At 44.2% G+C, this 16,217-nt stretch overlaps 1 protein-coding gene across 1 annotated transcript in view; it reads right to left on the minus strand.

Moving 5' to 3' along the window:
- Window positions 1–16,051, minus strand: part of Drosha (drosha ribonuclease III) — a 117,951-nt gene extending 101,900 nt beyond the window's left edge. The window contains 8 exon segments of the mRNA XM_048368458.1: window positions 1,630–1,861; window positions 2,086–2,193; window positions 6,330–6,422; window positions 10,189–10,771; window positions 10,774–11,027; window positions 13,335–13,400; window positions 15,053–15,288; window positions 15,977–16,051. Coding sequence (XP_048224415.1) covers window positions 1,630–1,861; window positions 2,086–2,193; window positions 6,330–6,422; window positions 10,189–10,771; window positions 10,774–11,027; window positions 13,335–13,354 — 1,290 coding nt within the window. The 5' untranslated portion in view covers window positions 13,355–13,400; window positions 15,053–15,288; window positions 15,977–16,051.
- Window positions 16,052–16,217: the final 166 nt, after the last annotated feature.

The raw sequence follows: 16,217 nt of genomic DNA on the forward strand, positions 1-16,217 counted from the left end.
ATTCAATTCTGCATTATAGAGTAGGCTGCATATTAAATGATTTTTCCCAGCTACAGGCTAATTTAAGAGTTCTAGCACATTTAAGGAGAGATAGTCTTACCCATGACATTTGTTATTATGTATTAAATGCATTGGGGGCTTAAGCTATTTTAGATTAAAAAGCGATTAACTGTATTACCTCATTGTAAGTCAAGGAACATCTGTGTTTTCACAAAACTGCAAACAACGTAATCCCGTCTTATCTAACCCCATGCACCAACTCTCCCATCCCTAACGCCTTATGCCCCAAATCTGTACACTGTCGTTCCTCTCACACATCCATCTAATGGCACATCATGATGTATGTACCTGTGACCAACAGGCCCACAGTAAAAGGTTGGATGGAGGCATAATGCCTATAGGTAAAAAGAGATGAGCATGTGGTGGAAAGTAACGTAAGAGTGGAGGAAAGCGATGCAAAGCGAGGTGTCTGTATGACAATGATCTGGCTACAGAACTACATGGGCCCCATGTCCAGCAGCCTGTGAACACAGAGACTTCCCCACCCCCCCATCCCCCCCGCACAGGCAACCATGGCTCCCCTATCCCACGTCAGCCAAGAGGCAGAGGAAACATCATATGACTGATGAACTTTTTTTGTGTGCTAGTCCTAAGCTTAGGACCTGGGTACTGTCCCTGAGCCTTATGCTCAAGACTAGCGTTCTACCATTTGAGCCACAACTCCATTTCAACTTTTTGGTGGCTAACAAAACAGGAAAGTCTCATAGACTTTCTTGCTAGGCTGGCATTGAGCCATGATCCTCAGATCTCAGCCTCCTGAGTAGCTAGGATTGCAGGTGTCAACCACCGGCACCCACCAGCTGATGCTTTTGATCAAGGATGTGCTTTAAAGAGACAAACTCAGAGGTTGGAGGCATGGCTCAGTTGCTAGAGCACCAGCCAATAAGCGAAAGCATCAGGTACTGAGTTCAAGTCCTGGTCTCAATCCTAAGAAAAAGAGACAAACTCAGATTCTTCCTTATTTCTGATTCAGGGAGAAAAACACATATACATAATAAACAATGCAAAACTGGATAAACTAGTCACAGGTGAAACCTTGGGAAATTCCCCATATCAAACTATCAGTGTTCAAAAACATGCAAAATAGGGCTGGGGATATAGCCTAGTGGCAAGAGTGCCTGCCTCGGATACACGAGGCCCTGGGTTCGATTCCCCAGCACCACATATACAGAAAACGGCCAGAAGCAGCGCTGTGGCTCAAGTGGCAGAGTGCTAGCCTTGAGCGGGAAGAAGCCAGGGACAGTGCTCAGGCCCTGAGTCCAAGGCCCAGGACTGGCAAAAAAAAAAAAAAACATGCAAAATAGATACTTATTTAAAGTACTGCATGCTTGGCCTTCGTTCTTTGGTTTTTTTGTTTATTTGTTTTTCACAACAGGCTGTGTCTGTACTAGTGAGCTCTTCCCAGGAGACATACAAATCTCTGAAGATTCTCTTGGTTGTCATCACAGGAAGGAAGTGTGGCTAGCATCTAATGGCCAGACATACACAAAGAACCATTGGGCCCCAAATGCCAGGAGTGCTAGGTGGAGAAGCCCTGGTCTACAGCTCCCTTCCTCTGTCAGGACCTACCACCTGATCCATGGGGTCGCTGGAGTAGTAATTTTCTGAATGGGTGCATCGAATCCACACAGGCTTAAGGAGTTCCTCTTCTTCCTCCTCGTTTTTGTCAGGCAGCGTCTCCTCTGGCTCCTTCTCCTTGACGGATGTATAGTTCTTCTCTTTGCCAGAGCTCTGGCTGTCACTCCACCTGTCTTTTTCTTCATCCCAACGAGCTCTCTTCTTCTCCCTGCTGGGAGACCGACTTGAAAGCAAGTAAAGAACTTTGGTTATTAGTTAGTCATTCTCCTCCATTGCATAAACTATCAGGTGCATTCTTTTCACCTGATTACAAATGCCATGCCATCTATGACATTTCATTTTACTAAACTAATGATGCCTAAAGACTCGTCTGCTAGCATCAGAATCACCTCAGGTTTACTTGTTTAAAAAACTACGAATCCTTAGCCCTACCCCAGATTTACTTACTGATTGGCAATCTCTGAAGCTGGAGCCCATGAATCTGTATTTTTAATAGTTTCTCCAGGTAATTCTGGTGTGCATCCCGCAGGTTCAGCGACACCTAAGCTGTAACTCCTAGAAAAGAAAGATAGTTGGGAAATATTTGGAAATCTACCTATGTAGACAATGGCAGCAATGAGAATTCTAGTCTTGAATCTTTCTCATCTTTCAGTGGAGTAGCAGCAGCTCCCATAAACATCTTTTTGGAACTTCAGGCTTGGGTATTACCACACACAGATGCAAAATTATGGCGAATTCTAGTCCCTACAATTACTAACACTAGGCTGGGAATATGGCCTAGTGGTAAAGTGCTCACCTCATATACATGAAGCCCTGGGTTTGATTCCTCAACACCACATATATAGAAAAAGACATAAGTGGCGCTGTGGCTCAAGTGGTAGAGTGCTAGCCTTGAGCAAAAAGAAGCCAGGGACAGTGCTCAGACCCTGAGTCCATGCCCCAGGACTGGCAACAAAAACAAAACAAATAAACCAATACTAACACTACCTCCATTAATAAGAAGGATGACACAACTCTGTCTCCTTGAATTCTCAGGGCTTGAACTATGCAAAGACTCATTCTATCAATGTACGGGGAGGGTAAAATCTACAGAGGAAATGTGAACATCCCCCCAAACTACAGACTTGAATAATGCCAGCCAAGCAGAACCACTGTTTTATTAAACCAGCAGGTGCCTCCAGAGCTCCAGTAACAAAAGTGCAATAGCTAAATAAGTTTGCATGGGGATCAAAGTCAAAAATAAATATTTTCAATAACTCTACCATTACCTTCTAATTTTATAGCAGGGGATAATTTTATAGTGTGTGTGTGTGTATACACACTTAGGGAGATTAGAAATATAACACACTAATTTGTGTAACTTCTAAAAACATACTACAAGATGCATTATTAGTTTTGTTAGCAAAAAAAAGTTGTAAAAATGTGTGTTTACTTTAAAAAATAAACACATAAAACAAAATAAAATCTATAATACCACAGATAAAAATATTTCATAAATGCTTCAAAACATATATATGTATACAAATATACACATTTTAACAACAAAAATAGAATTCAATCCCTACCTTTCCTGATCAACAACAAAGTAGGAATGCCTTTCCATTTCAATACATCTATACCTGAACCCCTTTTAACAGTCACACACTATCTTTTTGATGTACATAATTAACAAAATGATAGTCATTGAGCTAACATTTTTCCCCAGCTGTAGTTCCCCCAGATGCTACCATGAATACACGTGTGTTTTTCAACTTTTGTCAGATGACCTTCCTTTTTAAGCCCTCTCTCCAGATAGGCAGAACCAGTTTAGACCACTTCCAAGTTCCATGCCTTCCCATCCTATTGATAAGGCTGTTTCGTTTTGTTTTTTAATCCATGTCATGATGAAAAAAATGTACTTAACTTTGCAATGTTTTAATCACTTCTAAAATGATTACATTTCATCTCACCTTTGTGAATAACTTGTAATATGCTATTTTTTTAAATTAGAACTGCAGTCTTTTTGATTCATTGAAAGTTTTTGTTTTTTAAATTAGTTTTTAGAGGGTACTGTATTTAAGGCCTTGCACTTGCTACCACTTTAAGCCACACACCCGACCTGAAGAGTTTTAAATGAAGGTAATTCATCTGGCTGGGTGCCATGGCTCACCTCTGTAACCTCAGCTATCGGAGGTAGAGACTGAAAGCATCATAGCTCACTTCCAGCCCAGGGCAAAATTAGGAAGGCTCATCTCAATGATAAATAAGACATGGTGGCATATGCCATATGTGTAGAAGGCACATGTAGGAATACTGCAGTCTGAGACCAGTTCAGGCTAAAAGCATGAGACTCTATCTGAAAAAGAGGGGAGGCTCAAGTGGTAAAGAACTTGCCCAGAAAACACATTCAAACTCTAACACCGCAAAAAACAAGAGATAATTCTTTTGCCATAAGTATTATAACCTTTTCCAGTCTTATGTTTTCCTTACAATAATGCTTGTTTATAACTACATACAACTTGTTTGTGTGTGGCCAGTCCTGAGGCTTGAATTCAGAGCCTGGGCGCTGTCCCTGAACATTTGTGCTCAAGGCTAGGGCTCTCTACCAAATGAGCCTCAGCTACACTTCTGGCTAGTTTTTGGTACTTAATTAGAGATGAGTCTCACAAACTTTCCTGCCCAGGCTGGCTTCAAACCGCAATCCTCAGATCTCAGCCTTCTGAGTAGCTAGAATTACAGGTGCGAGCCACTGGTGCCTGGCTACATACAACTTTTATAGAGATCTTTTTATGTACACTTTCTGCCTTACTGTTTTACTTAGAAATTCCTTCTCATCTGAAGACCACATCATTTACATGTTCTTACTTTTATACTAAATATTTCTATAATATCTTGCCAAGATATATGGCAGAAATCTAATTTCTGTTATTTCCTTCAAGCGGCTTGCCAGCAACCAGTGTTTCCTCTGATCTGAAAATGCAGCTTTCCTCTCCTAGGGGATGATGGGATACCTGTTCTCCTATGCTTCACCTCCTTTGTCCGCTGCTACATCTTTGACCCATATAAACCTGCAGTATCAGTAAAATGTCAATTTCACCAGGACTATTGTACATCAGGTTAGTCACTGCTAGGTTCCCAGAGCAACATAAGACTGTCCTTATCAAAAGCTCTGAACTTGCTTTTTCCTTTAAGGTAAGAATGATATATCACTCCCACCAGTACCACAATAGGACACCAGGTTTTTAATTGGTTGGTAGGTGACAATGGGAGGTAAAGGAGACTCCTTTTCTTGGTCTTTGTTCTCATTTTGAAGGCCTCTAGGTTTCAACATTAAATTGGACTCTTTTGTTAAATCCTAGCTTATTGAATGGAGTGTATACTCACAAATGAATGTCGGTTTGATCTTAAATGCCTAATAGGCAGATATTAAGATAACTCTATAGCTTAAACACCAAGAGTTAAGACTTTCTACTATCTCATCTAGCCATGGGTTGGTATAAATCTTGGAATCAGCTCCTGGTTACTGTAACTTCCTTCTGAAAACAACTTGCTAATATTCTATCCTGTACTTTTATACCCCATATTCCCAGGAAACATTGTTCTGTGGTTTTTTCCCTTGGTTCAGTCTTTCTGTTACACAACCATGAGCTGAGCTTTCTTTTCACTTTCCTCAGTGTTCTAGAACAGTTGGAAACATTTCTGGAAATGTGACAAATTTGACTCTTTCTATTTTTCCATGATTAGCTTATTAGTTTTCTGCTTCATGAGTGAAATTTGCAATTTTGTTTTCCTAGAAACCAACCCATCACATTCATGTATTTATTTTTTAATAAAGTATCTGTCCTTGTAACATTTTATAATTTTTAAATCTCCTCAATTCCCAAAGTACACTGGATCATACCTAAAGTTGTATATCATTCTCTTTTCTTCATTTGCTGCTACTAATTGTATGATCTTTCAAAGGGTCATTTATTCATTTCAAAGGATCACTTAGTTACAAATTAATTGTATTGCTTATAGTTCTGTTTCAATTTCACTATTTTGTATTTAAATCATCTTTTCTGTTTGTCTCATAGTTTACCAATTAAGTGGCAGCTTAATAACTACAGTTAGCATTTCTAAGTGATTAATCTGTGCTAATCTCATAAGCATTTGCCACTCAAAAAAGAAATATAAAAAATCTGATTGTGAAGACAAAGACACTAAGACTTAGAAAGAAGAGCTAATGACTAGCCCTAAAATCAGTCAGATTTCAGAATGCTAGCCCTAACTTCCATGAAACAAATCCATCCAATTTCCTTCTAGATGTAAAACTGGTAGGTGAAAGCAATCTGTCATTTTCCTAAATAAAGTTGGACTGTAGCTAGGCTCTTCCCCCCCCCCAAAAAAAAAAACAAGGAAATAGAAGAATGTAATTATGAATTTCCTAAGCTTTTGAAAAATATCTGCAATTACCAACATAAAAATGTGGTAAGAAAAATTTCTACCCCAGCAGAGACATACGGAGATTTCACTACTACATAATCAATCTATCTGGAAATCAAATTTATCTGCACATTAAAAAAAAAAAACTATTGCATAACTGGCTCCTTTAACTTTCCTCAGGTCATCCTGGCCAAACTCAGAAGATTTGGGTAATAGCTGCACAAACACAAAATCTGAGTCCCAAGAGATAACCCTACAGCTTCTTCCAGGGTCCAGTCCTTGCTTACCTTCCAGATCTCTTATACTCTTTTTTGTAGGACCTTTCCAGAGATGGTGATCTTCGGTTGTCCCGGTGCCTGTGTCTCTCCCGTTCCCGCTCTCTTAAAGGAATTAATACACAGAGCTGTTTGCAACAGAAAGACTCAAAACCATTGTCTCTTCACTATGTTTATCTTCTAAATAAATGGACCATATCTAAGTATTTTTAAGGCAATACTGACTTTGGGGTCTTTGTATGCTTCCTTAATTTATTAGAGAAAAAAGAAGGAAGCTGGATGTTGGTGGCTCACGCTTATAATCCTAGTTACTAAGGAGGCTGAAATCTGAGGATCACAGTTCAGACAGCTCAGAAAGTCTGTGAGACCCTTAGCTCCAATTAGCTCCAAACTGCAAGTGGAGCTGTGGCTCAAAGTGGTAGAGCACTAGTGTTAACCACAAAAGCTGAGGTACAGCACCCAGACCCTGCATTCAAGCCCCACAACTGACCCCCAAAAAGCTCTGAATCCTTCCTTACACAGTGTATATCTAAGTTGACGCTCTAAGCTATCAATAATAACCTGCCATGAAACAGGGACTTAGTCACTTGACTGCTAATTTCTTTCATCCAGAAAATACTCTAATTGCAGACAATGGATTTGCCAAACATAAAAAATAAAATGAGGGAAATTTTTCTTGTTTTGTTTTGTTTTTTGGACAGTCCTGGGCCTTGGACTTAGGGCCTGAGCACTGTCCCTGGGTTCTTTTTGCTCAAGGCTAGCACTCTGCCAACTTGAGCCACAGCACCATGTCTGGCCATTTTCTATATATGTGGTGCTGGGGATTCGAACCCAGGGCTTTATGTATACGAGGCGCACACTCTTGCCACTAGGCCACATTCCCAGCCCCGGAAATTTTTCTTAAATGAGGAATTTTAAACAGTCCAATGCAAACCTGGAATATCATAACTGCTTGTGAGTCTATTTAATAAGTACAGTGAAGATGTAGGGGGAAAATGTCTGAATTTATGAATCTGAATCAGAAGTTTAAACCTAAGGAAGTAAACCCCCCTCCTCCAATTTAGAATAACCCATCCATATCGAACACAGGTTGAGCATCTCTCATGGTATCAGATACACACATCCACTTCCTTACAAGCCTTTTCTTGAAACTGCACCCTAGAGCACTTCTGCAGTCGATATCCCACCACAGTGGAAGGAGAAGGAAGATGAAATTTGTAAAAGGTCAGATTCACTTACTCTAAGGACAGAAACAACCAGAGGACAAGACGACAGACCTGCATAAACTTAACACAATGCAATGTGAAAATTTAAGGAGTTTCAGTGTAACTTCTAAAACTTAAAGCAGGACAACAGGTGTCCCACATTTGACAGAAACATCGTATATATCACAGATGACACCCCACTCCTACTCCAAAGGGAGCCAACTGTAACGTAGCTGTTATAACAAAACAGCACCACGCCAAGTGCCCTGCACACGTTATAAAACACCTCCAACAGGGGGCTGGGGATATGGCCTAGTGGCAAGAGTGCCTGCCTCATATACATGAGGCCCTGGGTTCGATTCCCCAGCACCACATATACAGAAAATGGCCAGAAGTGGCGCTGTGGCTCAAGTGGCAGAGTGCTAGCCTTGAGCAAAAAGAAGCCAGGGACAGTGCTCAGGCCCTGAGTCCAAGCCCCAGGACTGGCAAAAAAAAAAAAAAAAACACCTCCAACAGAATGGAAGGCCAGCTGAGGCAGACAGAGTTCGTCACAGGAAAGGAGCATCGTTCAGAGTAACAGAGATTAGACGTAATCTCTCACAGCACCTGACTTCCTAGGAGACACTCTCCAGTGTGTGGGCACATCTGAGTTTCTTCAAACATAGAACTCGCAGTGTAAGTCTCAATGGAAGAATTCGGGATGTACAGCACAGCCCTGATGACCACTCGAATTACAGCATCTCAATATGAGAGGCAAAATGCTACCTAGAAGTTTTGCAGCAGCATGCTATCCCAAGGACAGTCAGTAGCCATCATTTTAACTTCTGAAGACAACTATTTGCAAACTCTTTTACATTCAGATTCTCACTGCAAAATAAACTATAACATGTGCCAACTGATTTGTCACAGAATTAGGAACAAAACTGTCTAGAAACAGTAGTAGTTCATTCTATAAGTAGATTTTATATAAAGCTACTGACTCTCAGCCAGCCTTAGCCTACCAGAAATCAGTCACCTCTGCAAGAAGGACCACCAGAAAGAAAGGCCCAACGTGTCTTTCTGAACAAACCAAACCTTCAGAGCAACACTCTTCACAGCAAAGATGGACCACTGCCATTGACTGGCAAAACATCCATTAAGTCTGAATCAAACCTTAAATCCGTAAGGAAAATATGCAAAGCAAACTGGGAATGGATTCCTGTCATTAGCTGTGTATAAACAACAGAAGGTAAACCCACTCCACAAACCCAAGTAAAGTGCCTGGCTTTCCCCTACATTTAACACTGAAGTTGCCAGAATGAATACAGGTAAACACAAAAGACAATACACACACTCAAGGGGAAAGAAAGCAAAATGCCATTGGCAACTAGAAGAGCTCTACTATTCATGGACACAGAGTTCACTGAAAGTACCAGTTCACTGCAGTGCCATCCTTTTGTGTCCTTTCACTTTTCATTGCAAATCAATGGATCTGCTTTCTGACCTAACAAACTCATACCTACTTCCTTAGAAAGCTGCTGTGTTTTTCCTAGAAGCACCTATGTAAACATAAAACTCTGCAGGCAAATTCAGTTTCTAGAAGCCCAGTGTTAAGAATGGCTGCTTAGGGGCTGGGATACATAGCTCAGTGACAAAGCAGATCTGGGTTCAATTCCTGGTACCCTCCCCCCCCACCCCCCCACCCCCGCCAAAAAAAATAAGACAAAAAAATGCACAGTGTTTTAAAAATGACTGCTTGAACTGTCTCTTGTACTAACAAAATTTAAAAAATCCATAAACCTAAAATGGGGGAGGGGGGCCAGGTCCTAGGGCTTGAAATCAGTCTGGAAACTATCCTTTTTTCTTTCTTTTTTGCTCAAAGCTAGTGCTCTAGCAGTTGAGCCACAGCTCCACTTCCAGCTTTTAGTGGTAAGTTGGAGATAAGAGTCTCATGGACTTTCCTTCCTAGCTTCAAACTGCAATCCTCAGATCTCAGCCTTCTGAATTGCTAGGCTTACCAGTACCAACCAACGGTACCCAGCAAAAATGACATTTTTTAAACACAGTTTTGCTCAAGATGAATACTTTCAATGGCAACAAAATAGGCTAAAGGCTATTTTTGAAAGGGGTAATTTGGACAATATGTAACTAATCTTACTCCATTTTGTAAATGAAACCAGAAGGCAACAATGTTCAAGGCACTTTACCGCCTCCCTCCACCCCCCCCCCCAAAAAAAAAGAAAAAGAATCGGAAAGCAAGTTCTACTTGAACTACTTTGACTCCTGGTTGATAAAAACACATGCAGGCCACCAGTTCTGAAAGAACTCAAACCCTGTAACCTGAGGATGATGTTCACCCGAGCAAAAACTACGTCGCTCATAACCCAAAACACGGGACAAGACCTTCCGTGTGGTGGGATCGCCGTGAAAATGTCACCCGTGCTAAGCGGAGTGCAAAGGCTTCGGGAAATGAGTCCAGGCTGGTGGTTTGGGCAGATCTGGTACTGTGTGGACCGCTTACTCGGTCACTGTCTTATACCTAAAGTACTAAAGTACTATTCCCTTCACAAACCAAACCGCACAGGCGCGGCGTGTTTTGCAGTGGGGCGCGGGGGGGGGGGGGGGGGGGGAGGGGGGCTCTGCCACCCCTCGAGGCCCACGCGGGTCACCCACGGTGGTGTCCTGACCTGCTCCGCTCGTAGCTGCGGTGCCGGGACGGCGGCGTTCGCCCGCGATCGTACTCGGAGCGGTAGCGGCTGTCGGGTCTCCTGCGGTCGGGGCTGCGGCCTCGCTCCCTCCGCTCCAGCGAGCGATGCCTCTCCCCTCGCCCGTGACTGTGATCCCGGTGCCGGTGGTCGTCGTAGTGCTTGAGCCTCTCGGGGGACCTGCGCTCGCTGGGCGCCTTCGGGAGTGGGTAGGGAGGCAGGTGCCTGAAGTGGGGGCTGCTGCCGTTGCCCGCGCTGGGGGGGAAAGAACTGGGGCTGTTCTGGAAGCTACTGAAGTTGGGAGGGGGGAAGTTGTGGTGAGAGTACCCCCCCGGGGGGTAGGGGTAATTCACCTGCTGCGGCAGGACGGGCGGGGGCGGCGCGTGGGGCATGGAAGGAGGGGGCACCATGAAGGGGAAGGTGCCCTGCCCCGGGGGCGCCCCGGGCACCGCGGGGCTGTTGGGACAAGGCATGGGAGGGGGCATGGGGGGGAAGCAGGGCGGCACTGGGAAGGGGTGCCTCATCTGGTGGTTGGGGAAAGGGGGTCTGACGGGGCACGGGGGGGGGGGCCCTGCGCCGAAGGAGGCATGGGCGGAGGGAAGGGCACAAAGTCTGGTCGCGGAGGCAGGAAATTGGAGGCTGGAGAGTTCGAGAAGGTGGTGGACGGGGCGCTTGGAGGTTCGTATTGATACTGCGCGGGCGGCTGCTGAGGGTGAAGCAGTCTCAGGTTCTGGGGCCGGAAGGCGGGCGCGGAGGGTCGGGCTCCGTGTCCTCCCCTTCCCCGAGGGCAGCCCCGGCCGGGGTGGAACGACATCCTATGACTACGCGGGAGGAAAGAAAAAGGAAAAAGTTTAAAGCGAGGCGGAGGGGGGTGGGGAGAAAGAGGGGTAAGGAAGGAAAAAAGGGAGGAAGGGAGGGAGGGAGGGAGGAAATCCCTGTGCAAATGCCTACCACCCCCCTGAGAGAGGCAGCACTGATATTCCACTCATCTACACTAGCTTCTTTCTACTATCTGAAACTCTTTATGGCCAATGAACTCCCGTCTCAGCCACTAGCATCTCGGTGACTCTTTTTTTCTTTCAAATAACCTACATTCCTCTTCTGCACTCTGCTTCTGTCATGAAAATCAGTCTAGCAAGGTGGACAAATGCCTGACAAATGTTGACAAATGCCTGAGTGGGCAGACAGGTGCCCACATGAATTCCAGCACAGGTTCTGCCAAGCCATCTCTGGCACATTCCAGCAGCCAGTTTACTCTGTTAACTGGCTATTGTAACTGCCATACACCCTCTGTGGGCATCCTTCCTGACCTTGCCTCCTACCAAGCAGAAACACCAACACCCATACTTGTTCTGCCAATTCACCAAACCTATTTGCATCCAATTTCATCCTCTGCCAATTCCCTTCTCTTCACAAAGCCTAGCCTGCCACACGCTGGATCCCATCCCCCAACATCCTGAAATCCATGGTCATTTTTAGCTAGCTGACTTGGTATCTATGGAGCATTTGGTCCCAATGTCCCTTCCCTCGTGGATGATAGCTTTCGTGTCCTTCCTACCTCTCCAGCTCTTTCTCCTGGCAGTCTTCTATGCCAGTTCCTATTTTGCTAGATTTCTACCTCATCATATTCTTCATGCTCACTGTCTCCCAAAATCACTCTACCTACTCACATTGTTCCGGTTACCACCCATGTATCAGCTACCTCTCTGCTCATCAACTTTTTTAAAAATTTTTATTGTCAGGGTGAAGAACAGAGGAGTTACAGTTACATACGTTAGGTAGTGAGCTCATTTCTTGTCCAACTTGTTACCTCCTCCCTCATTTTTCTCCCACTCAACTTCTGAACTCTATTAGACCCAGGGTGCCAACTGCTAATTCAACCTCTCTCCTTAACTCAGTATCTAATCCCACTACAAATTCAATTTAACATATCCTAAAAGGAAGAAAGTCTTCCCCTCTAAATCATCATTTCCTTTCTTTCTCAGTGGGTCCCATCCCAATAAGTGATGCTATGTATGGGTCCTCAAGATACAAACCAGGGAATCATCTGAAAACGAATTCTCCTTCACTTCAACCTTTTTAAATTAGAAATGTATCCTAGGATGGGCCTGGTGGCACACACTAATAATCTCAGATACTCAGGAGGTAGACAAAGATGTTTGTGGTTAGGGGCCAGCTTGGGCAAAAGTTAAGACAGTATCTCAAGAACAAGCGAGGAATGGTATCACACATCAGTAGTTCTACTACTCTGGAGACAGATGTAAAAGTGTCAGTGTTCAAGGCCAACCTGGTCAAATTTAGCAAAAAACTATCTAGGGGAAGGGGGAACTTAAAAAGACTACAGATGCCAGACAGCAGTGGCTCACATCTGTAATCCTAGCTACTCAGGAGGCTTAGATCTAAGACACTCAGTTCAAAGCTTCAAAGCTAGCCTGGACTTCTGCCCATGAGATTCTTATCTCCCAACAAACTACTCAGAAAATGCTGGAAGTGGCACTGTGGCTCAAGTGGTAGAACACTGGCCTTGAGCACAAAAAGGCTCAGGGACAGAGCCCAGGCCCTGAGTTCAAGCCCCAGGACAGGCAAAAAAAGAGAATACAGATATGGCTCAAGTGGTCCTGAAATTAATCCCTGGTGTCAATTGGTTAATTAAAACAAATAAAATTATGGCTAATTAATCAGGACAGGATGTTTCTAGGAGGTTTGGGGCTTAAATTTAGGACCTCGAGCTCTTGTTTGACTTTAAGCTCAAGGCTAGCATTCCACTACGTGAGCCACACCTCCATTTCAGGCTCTTCCCTGGTCAAGTAGAGGTCAGACTTTTATGAGCTTTTCTGCCTAGGGCTGGCTTCCAACCCTGATCCTCAGATCTCAGCCTTCTCCATAGCTGGGATTACAGGGGTGAGTCACCAGTACACAGCTAATCTGGGATGCTTTATTAACAATTCTGGTCTGGGAACCTAGATCATTGTACATGAATTTCCTTTGTGTTATACCACTACTGAAAGAATGACCACACTTATCACTCTCGTCAGGCAGCTCAATCCTTCCCGCTCTCTAGAGCCTAGCACCTGCTTTGGCTCCTTGCTCTGTCCTGAGCAATTCCCAAGTCCGTTCACACCACTCACCATGAACTGCCTTGCATCATGACGTACTGTCTGCACACGTCACATCTTCCACAGACAACGTAAGTTCTACAAGACAGAAAAAAATATAAACATGTTTCCCAAACTACAAGTACTAGAAAACACTTCTGCAATTACCTTAGCACCAATGTGAAATCCCCCAGTGTACTTTCCCATAAACAAAATTAAGAGCACAGTGGGCTATAATCAGGTGTCCGAATATATTCTAAGATGTCATTACTACATATGTCACTAACTCAAAATGATCAGTTGCTTAGAAGACTGAAACATAGTCATAATCCATCTTTGACTTACTAAAAGATTAAGAAGAAAATCATTTCCTCTCTCCCTCTTCCTCCTTTCCTCTCACTCTCATTCACTGCAAAATACAATAAGCATGGGCCTGAAGCAGCAGTACTGGGTTCTAAATCCAAGCTACTAAGGGGGTACAGGTGGGAGGATATTGGTTCAAGGCCAGCCTAGGCAAAGGTAGTATAGACCCTACTTGGAAAAAAAAAAAGAAAAATCTAAAAAGCAAAAGGACTTAAATGGAATGGCAAACACAAGTCACTGAATTCAATCCCCTATATATATCAAATAAGGTAGACAGAAATCAAACACAAAACTCGGAGTGAAGCTCCGGGCACTATAGCCCATGCCTGTAATCCTAGCTACTCAGAAGACTGAGATCTGAGGATCACAACTCAAAGCCAGCCCAGGCAGGAAAGTCCATGAGATTCTTATCCCCAATTAACCACCAAAAAATCAAAAGTAGAATTGTGGCTCAAAGGTAGAGCACTAGCCTTGAGTGCAAAAGCTCAGGGACAGCATCCAGGCTCTAAGTTCCAGCCCCAGGAGTACCAAAAACAATGACATTAGCATTCAAATTCAAATATAGCTGTATAGTTTTATTAATACAAGTTATGATTACTTTTATACTCAGCACTTCCCATAGAGTATTGTAAATATGACTTTCCAAATACTTGAACTTTCAGTAAAATACTATGAAAAAAGCTGACTAAATGAAAAAAGACAATATAGAAATATTTTTCTAAAATCTAACTCAAAATCTATTAGTAGTCAATGAGCCACACTAAAAAAAAAAAAATCAATTACTGAGTTTCAGCAATCATTTGTTAGCTTAGTAAATAGTGGCTACCAAATAAAATGATTAACAGATTATTATTTATTTCTGCACTGTTAGGATTAAATCTGGGGTCCTTAGGCTTACTCACTGCCAAAAGAATCAAAGCCACCTTTTAATATCTAAGGCCAATAATGAGCCCAACAGGTCCTTCCAGGCTTATTCTCCAGTACTTTTTTTTTTTTTTTGCCAGTCCAGGAGCTTGAACTCAGGGCCTGAGCGCTGTCTCTGGCATCTTTTTGCTCAAGGCTAGCACTCTACCACTTGAGCCACAGCGCCGCTTCTAGCCTTTTGTGGTGCTGTGGAATCAAACCTAGGGCTTCATGTATAGGAGGCAAGCATTCCTGCCACTAGGCCACATTCCCAGCTCCTCTCCAGTACTTCTCTTACAAAGCCCCTCCTCCCCAGACTTTCCCAATTAGTTAGCATACCAAGTAGTATCATTCAACTTCTCTACTCCCAAGTCTCTCAAAGCCACCTCCTTTAAAGAGCCCTTCCAGATTCCCTGGGGGAAGTAATCCTATTCCCTCTAGCCTTCTCCTACTAAAGCGTTACCTACTTCTTTTCCAGTACTTACCAGAGCTTCCTCAAATTATCATCATGGGTGCAGCAAGTCAATCTCCTCCACTAGTTCATTGCTTCCTTGATAACATCGGTCGCTTCGCAGTTATTTCTGTACCCTTCACAGTCTCGCCGAGTAGGCAGACGAAAAATTGTATTGTCTCATCGATGTATGGCAGGCAACACAGCCTGAAGGCCACAAGTGCTTCAAAACTCACATTCGAACTTCTTTTCAACACAACATCCCCAACACTGCAAGAAGTAAAAATAAATAAAACTATACAAAAGTGATGCAACAAACACGAGCAAAGGGGTAATTCGGGACCTAAGGGACCACAATGGGGCATGCCGAAGCTAAGGGTAAACAACAGTGGTGGTACTTAAGATTCTTTGGATAATGTATAATAATTGAGCACTCGCTAGCCGAGCGGACAGTCAAGGGATACATACACGCGGGCGACTGGCAAAGTAATTGACCTGTCTCCACTCACTTCTAGGTTGAAAGCAGGAAAGAAGAAACTGCTTTGCAAAGTATGACTGGGTTTTTACCGAGAGCCCCCTTCCCCACGGGTGGCTCCTGCACCCCAGCCCCCTTCTACGGATGCGAGTTTAGGGGTTTGCATCTCCCGCCAGCCGGTGAACCCCACGAGGCAAGCGCTGAGCTCCCGGTCCCGCTCCTCTCCGGGCCCCTGGTGGCCCCAGGCCTGGGCCACCGCAGGTCCTCCAGAAATGCATGGAAAGCATCCCGCTCACGTCTACTCGCCCTCGGGATCCAGGCCCGGGGTCTCTCTTTTGCCCTTAGCTATAGATCTGGAAAAAAGAGCTGCAGGATCCCAAGTCTCGGCGCCCCAGCCCTGCGCCCCGAGCTCCCCAGCCCTGCTGAAACCCGGACCCTCGGACACACTCCCTCCGCCGACACCTGCCAAGTGCCCCCGTTTACCTACAAAAGAGACGCGAGGTCACCATCAGAGCGAAGCCTGGCCGCGGTGGCCGCCGCCAAGCCTGGCGCCGCCCGCGCCTCCGGAACAGGAAACCGAGGGAATTATGAAGCAAAACTGAGAAAGCTGGGCCCAGGCAGGGAAAAAACTCTTGGGCTCCCCGCAGCGCCTAGTGCACGGTGATTGGTGCGTCGACAAGAGCGACGGACACTTAGACCAATCGTTGGCGAGGAACTTCTGACG

Source organism: Perognathus longimembris, chromosome 19 (genome assembly GCF_023159225.1).
Source record: "Perognathus longimembris pacificus isolate PPM17 chromosome 19, ASM2315922v1, whole genome shotgun sequence".
Taxonomy (NCBI): Eukaryota; Metazoa; Chordata; class Mammalia; order Rodentia; family Heteromyidae; genus Perognathus; species Perognathus longimembris.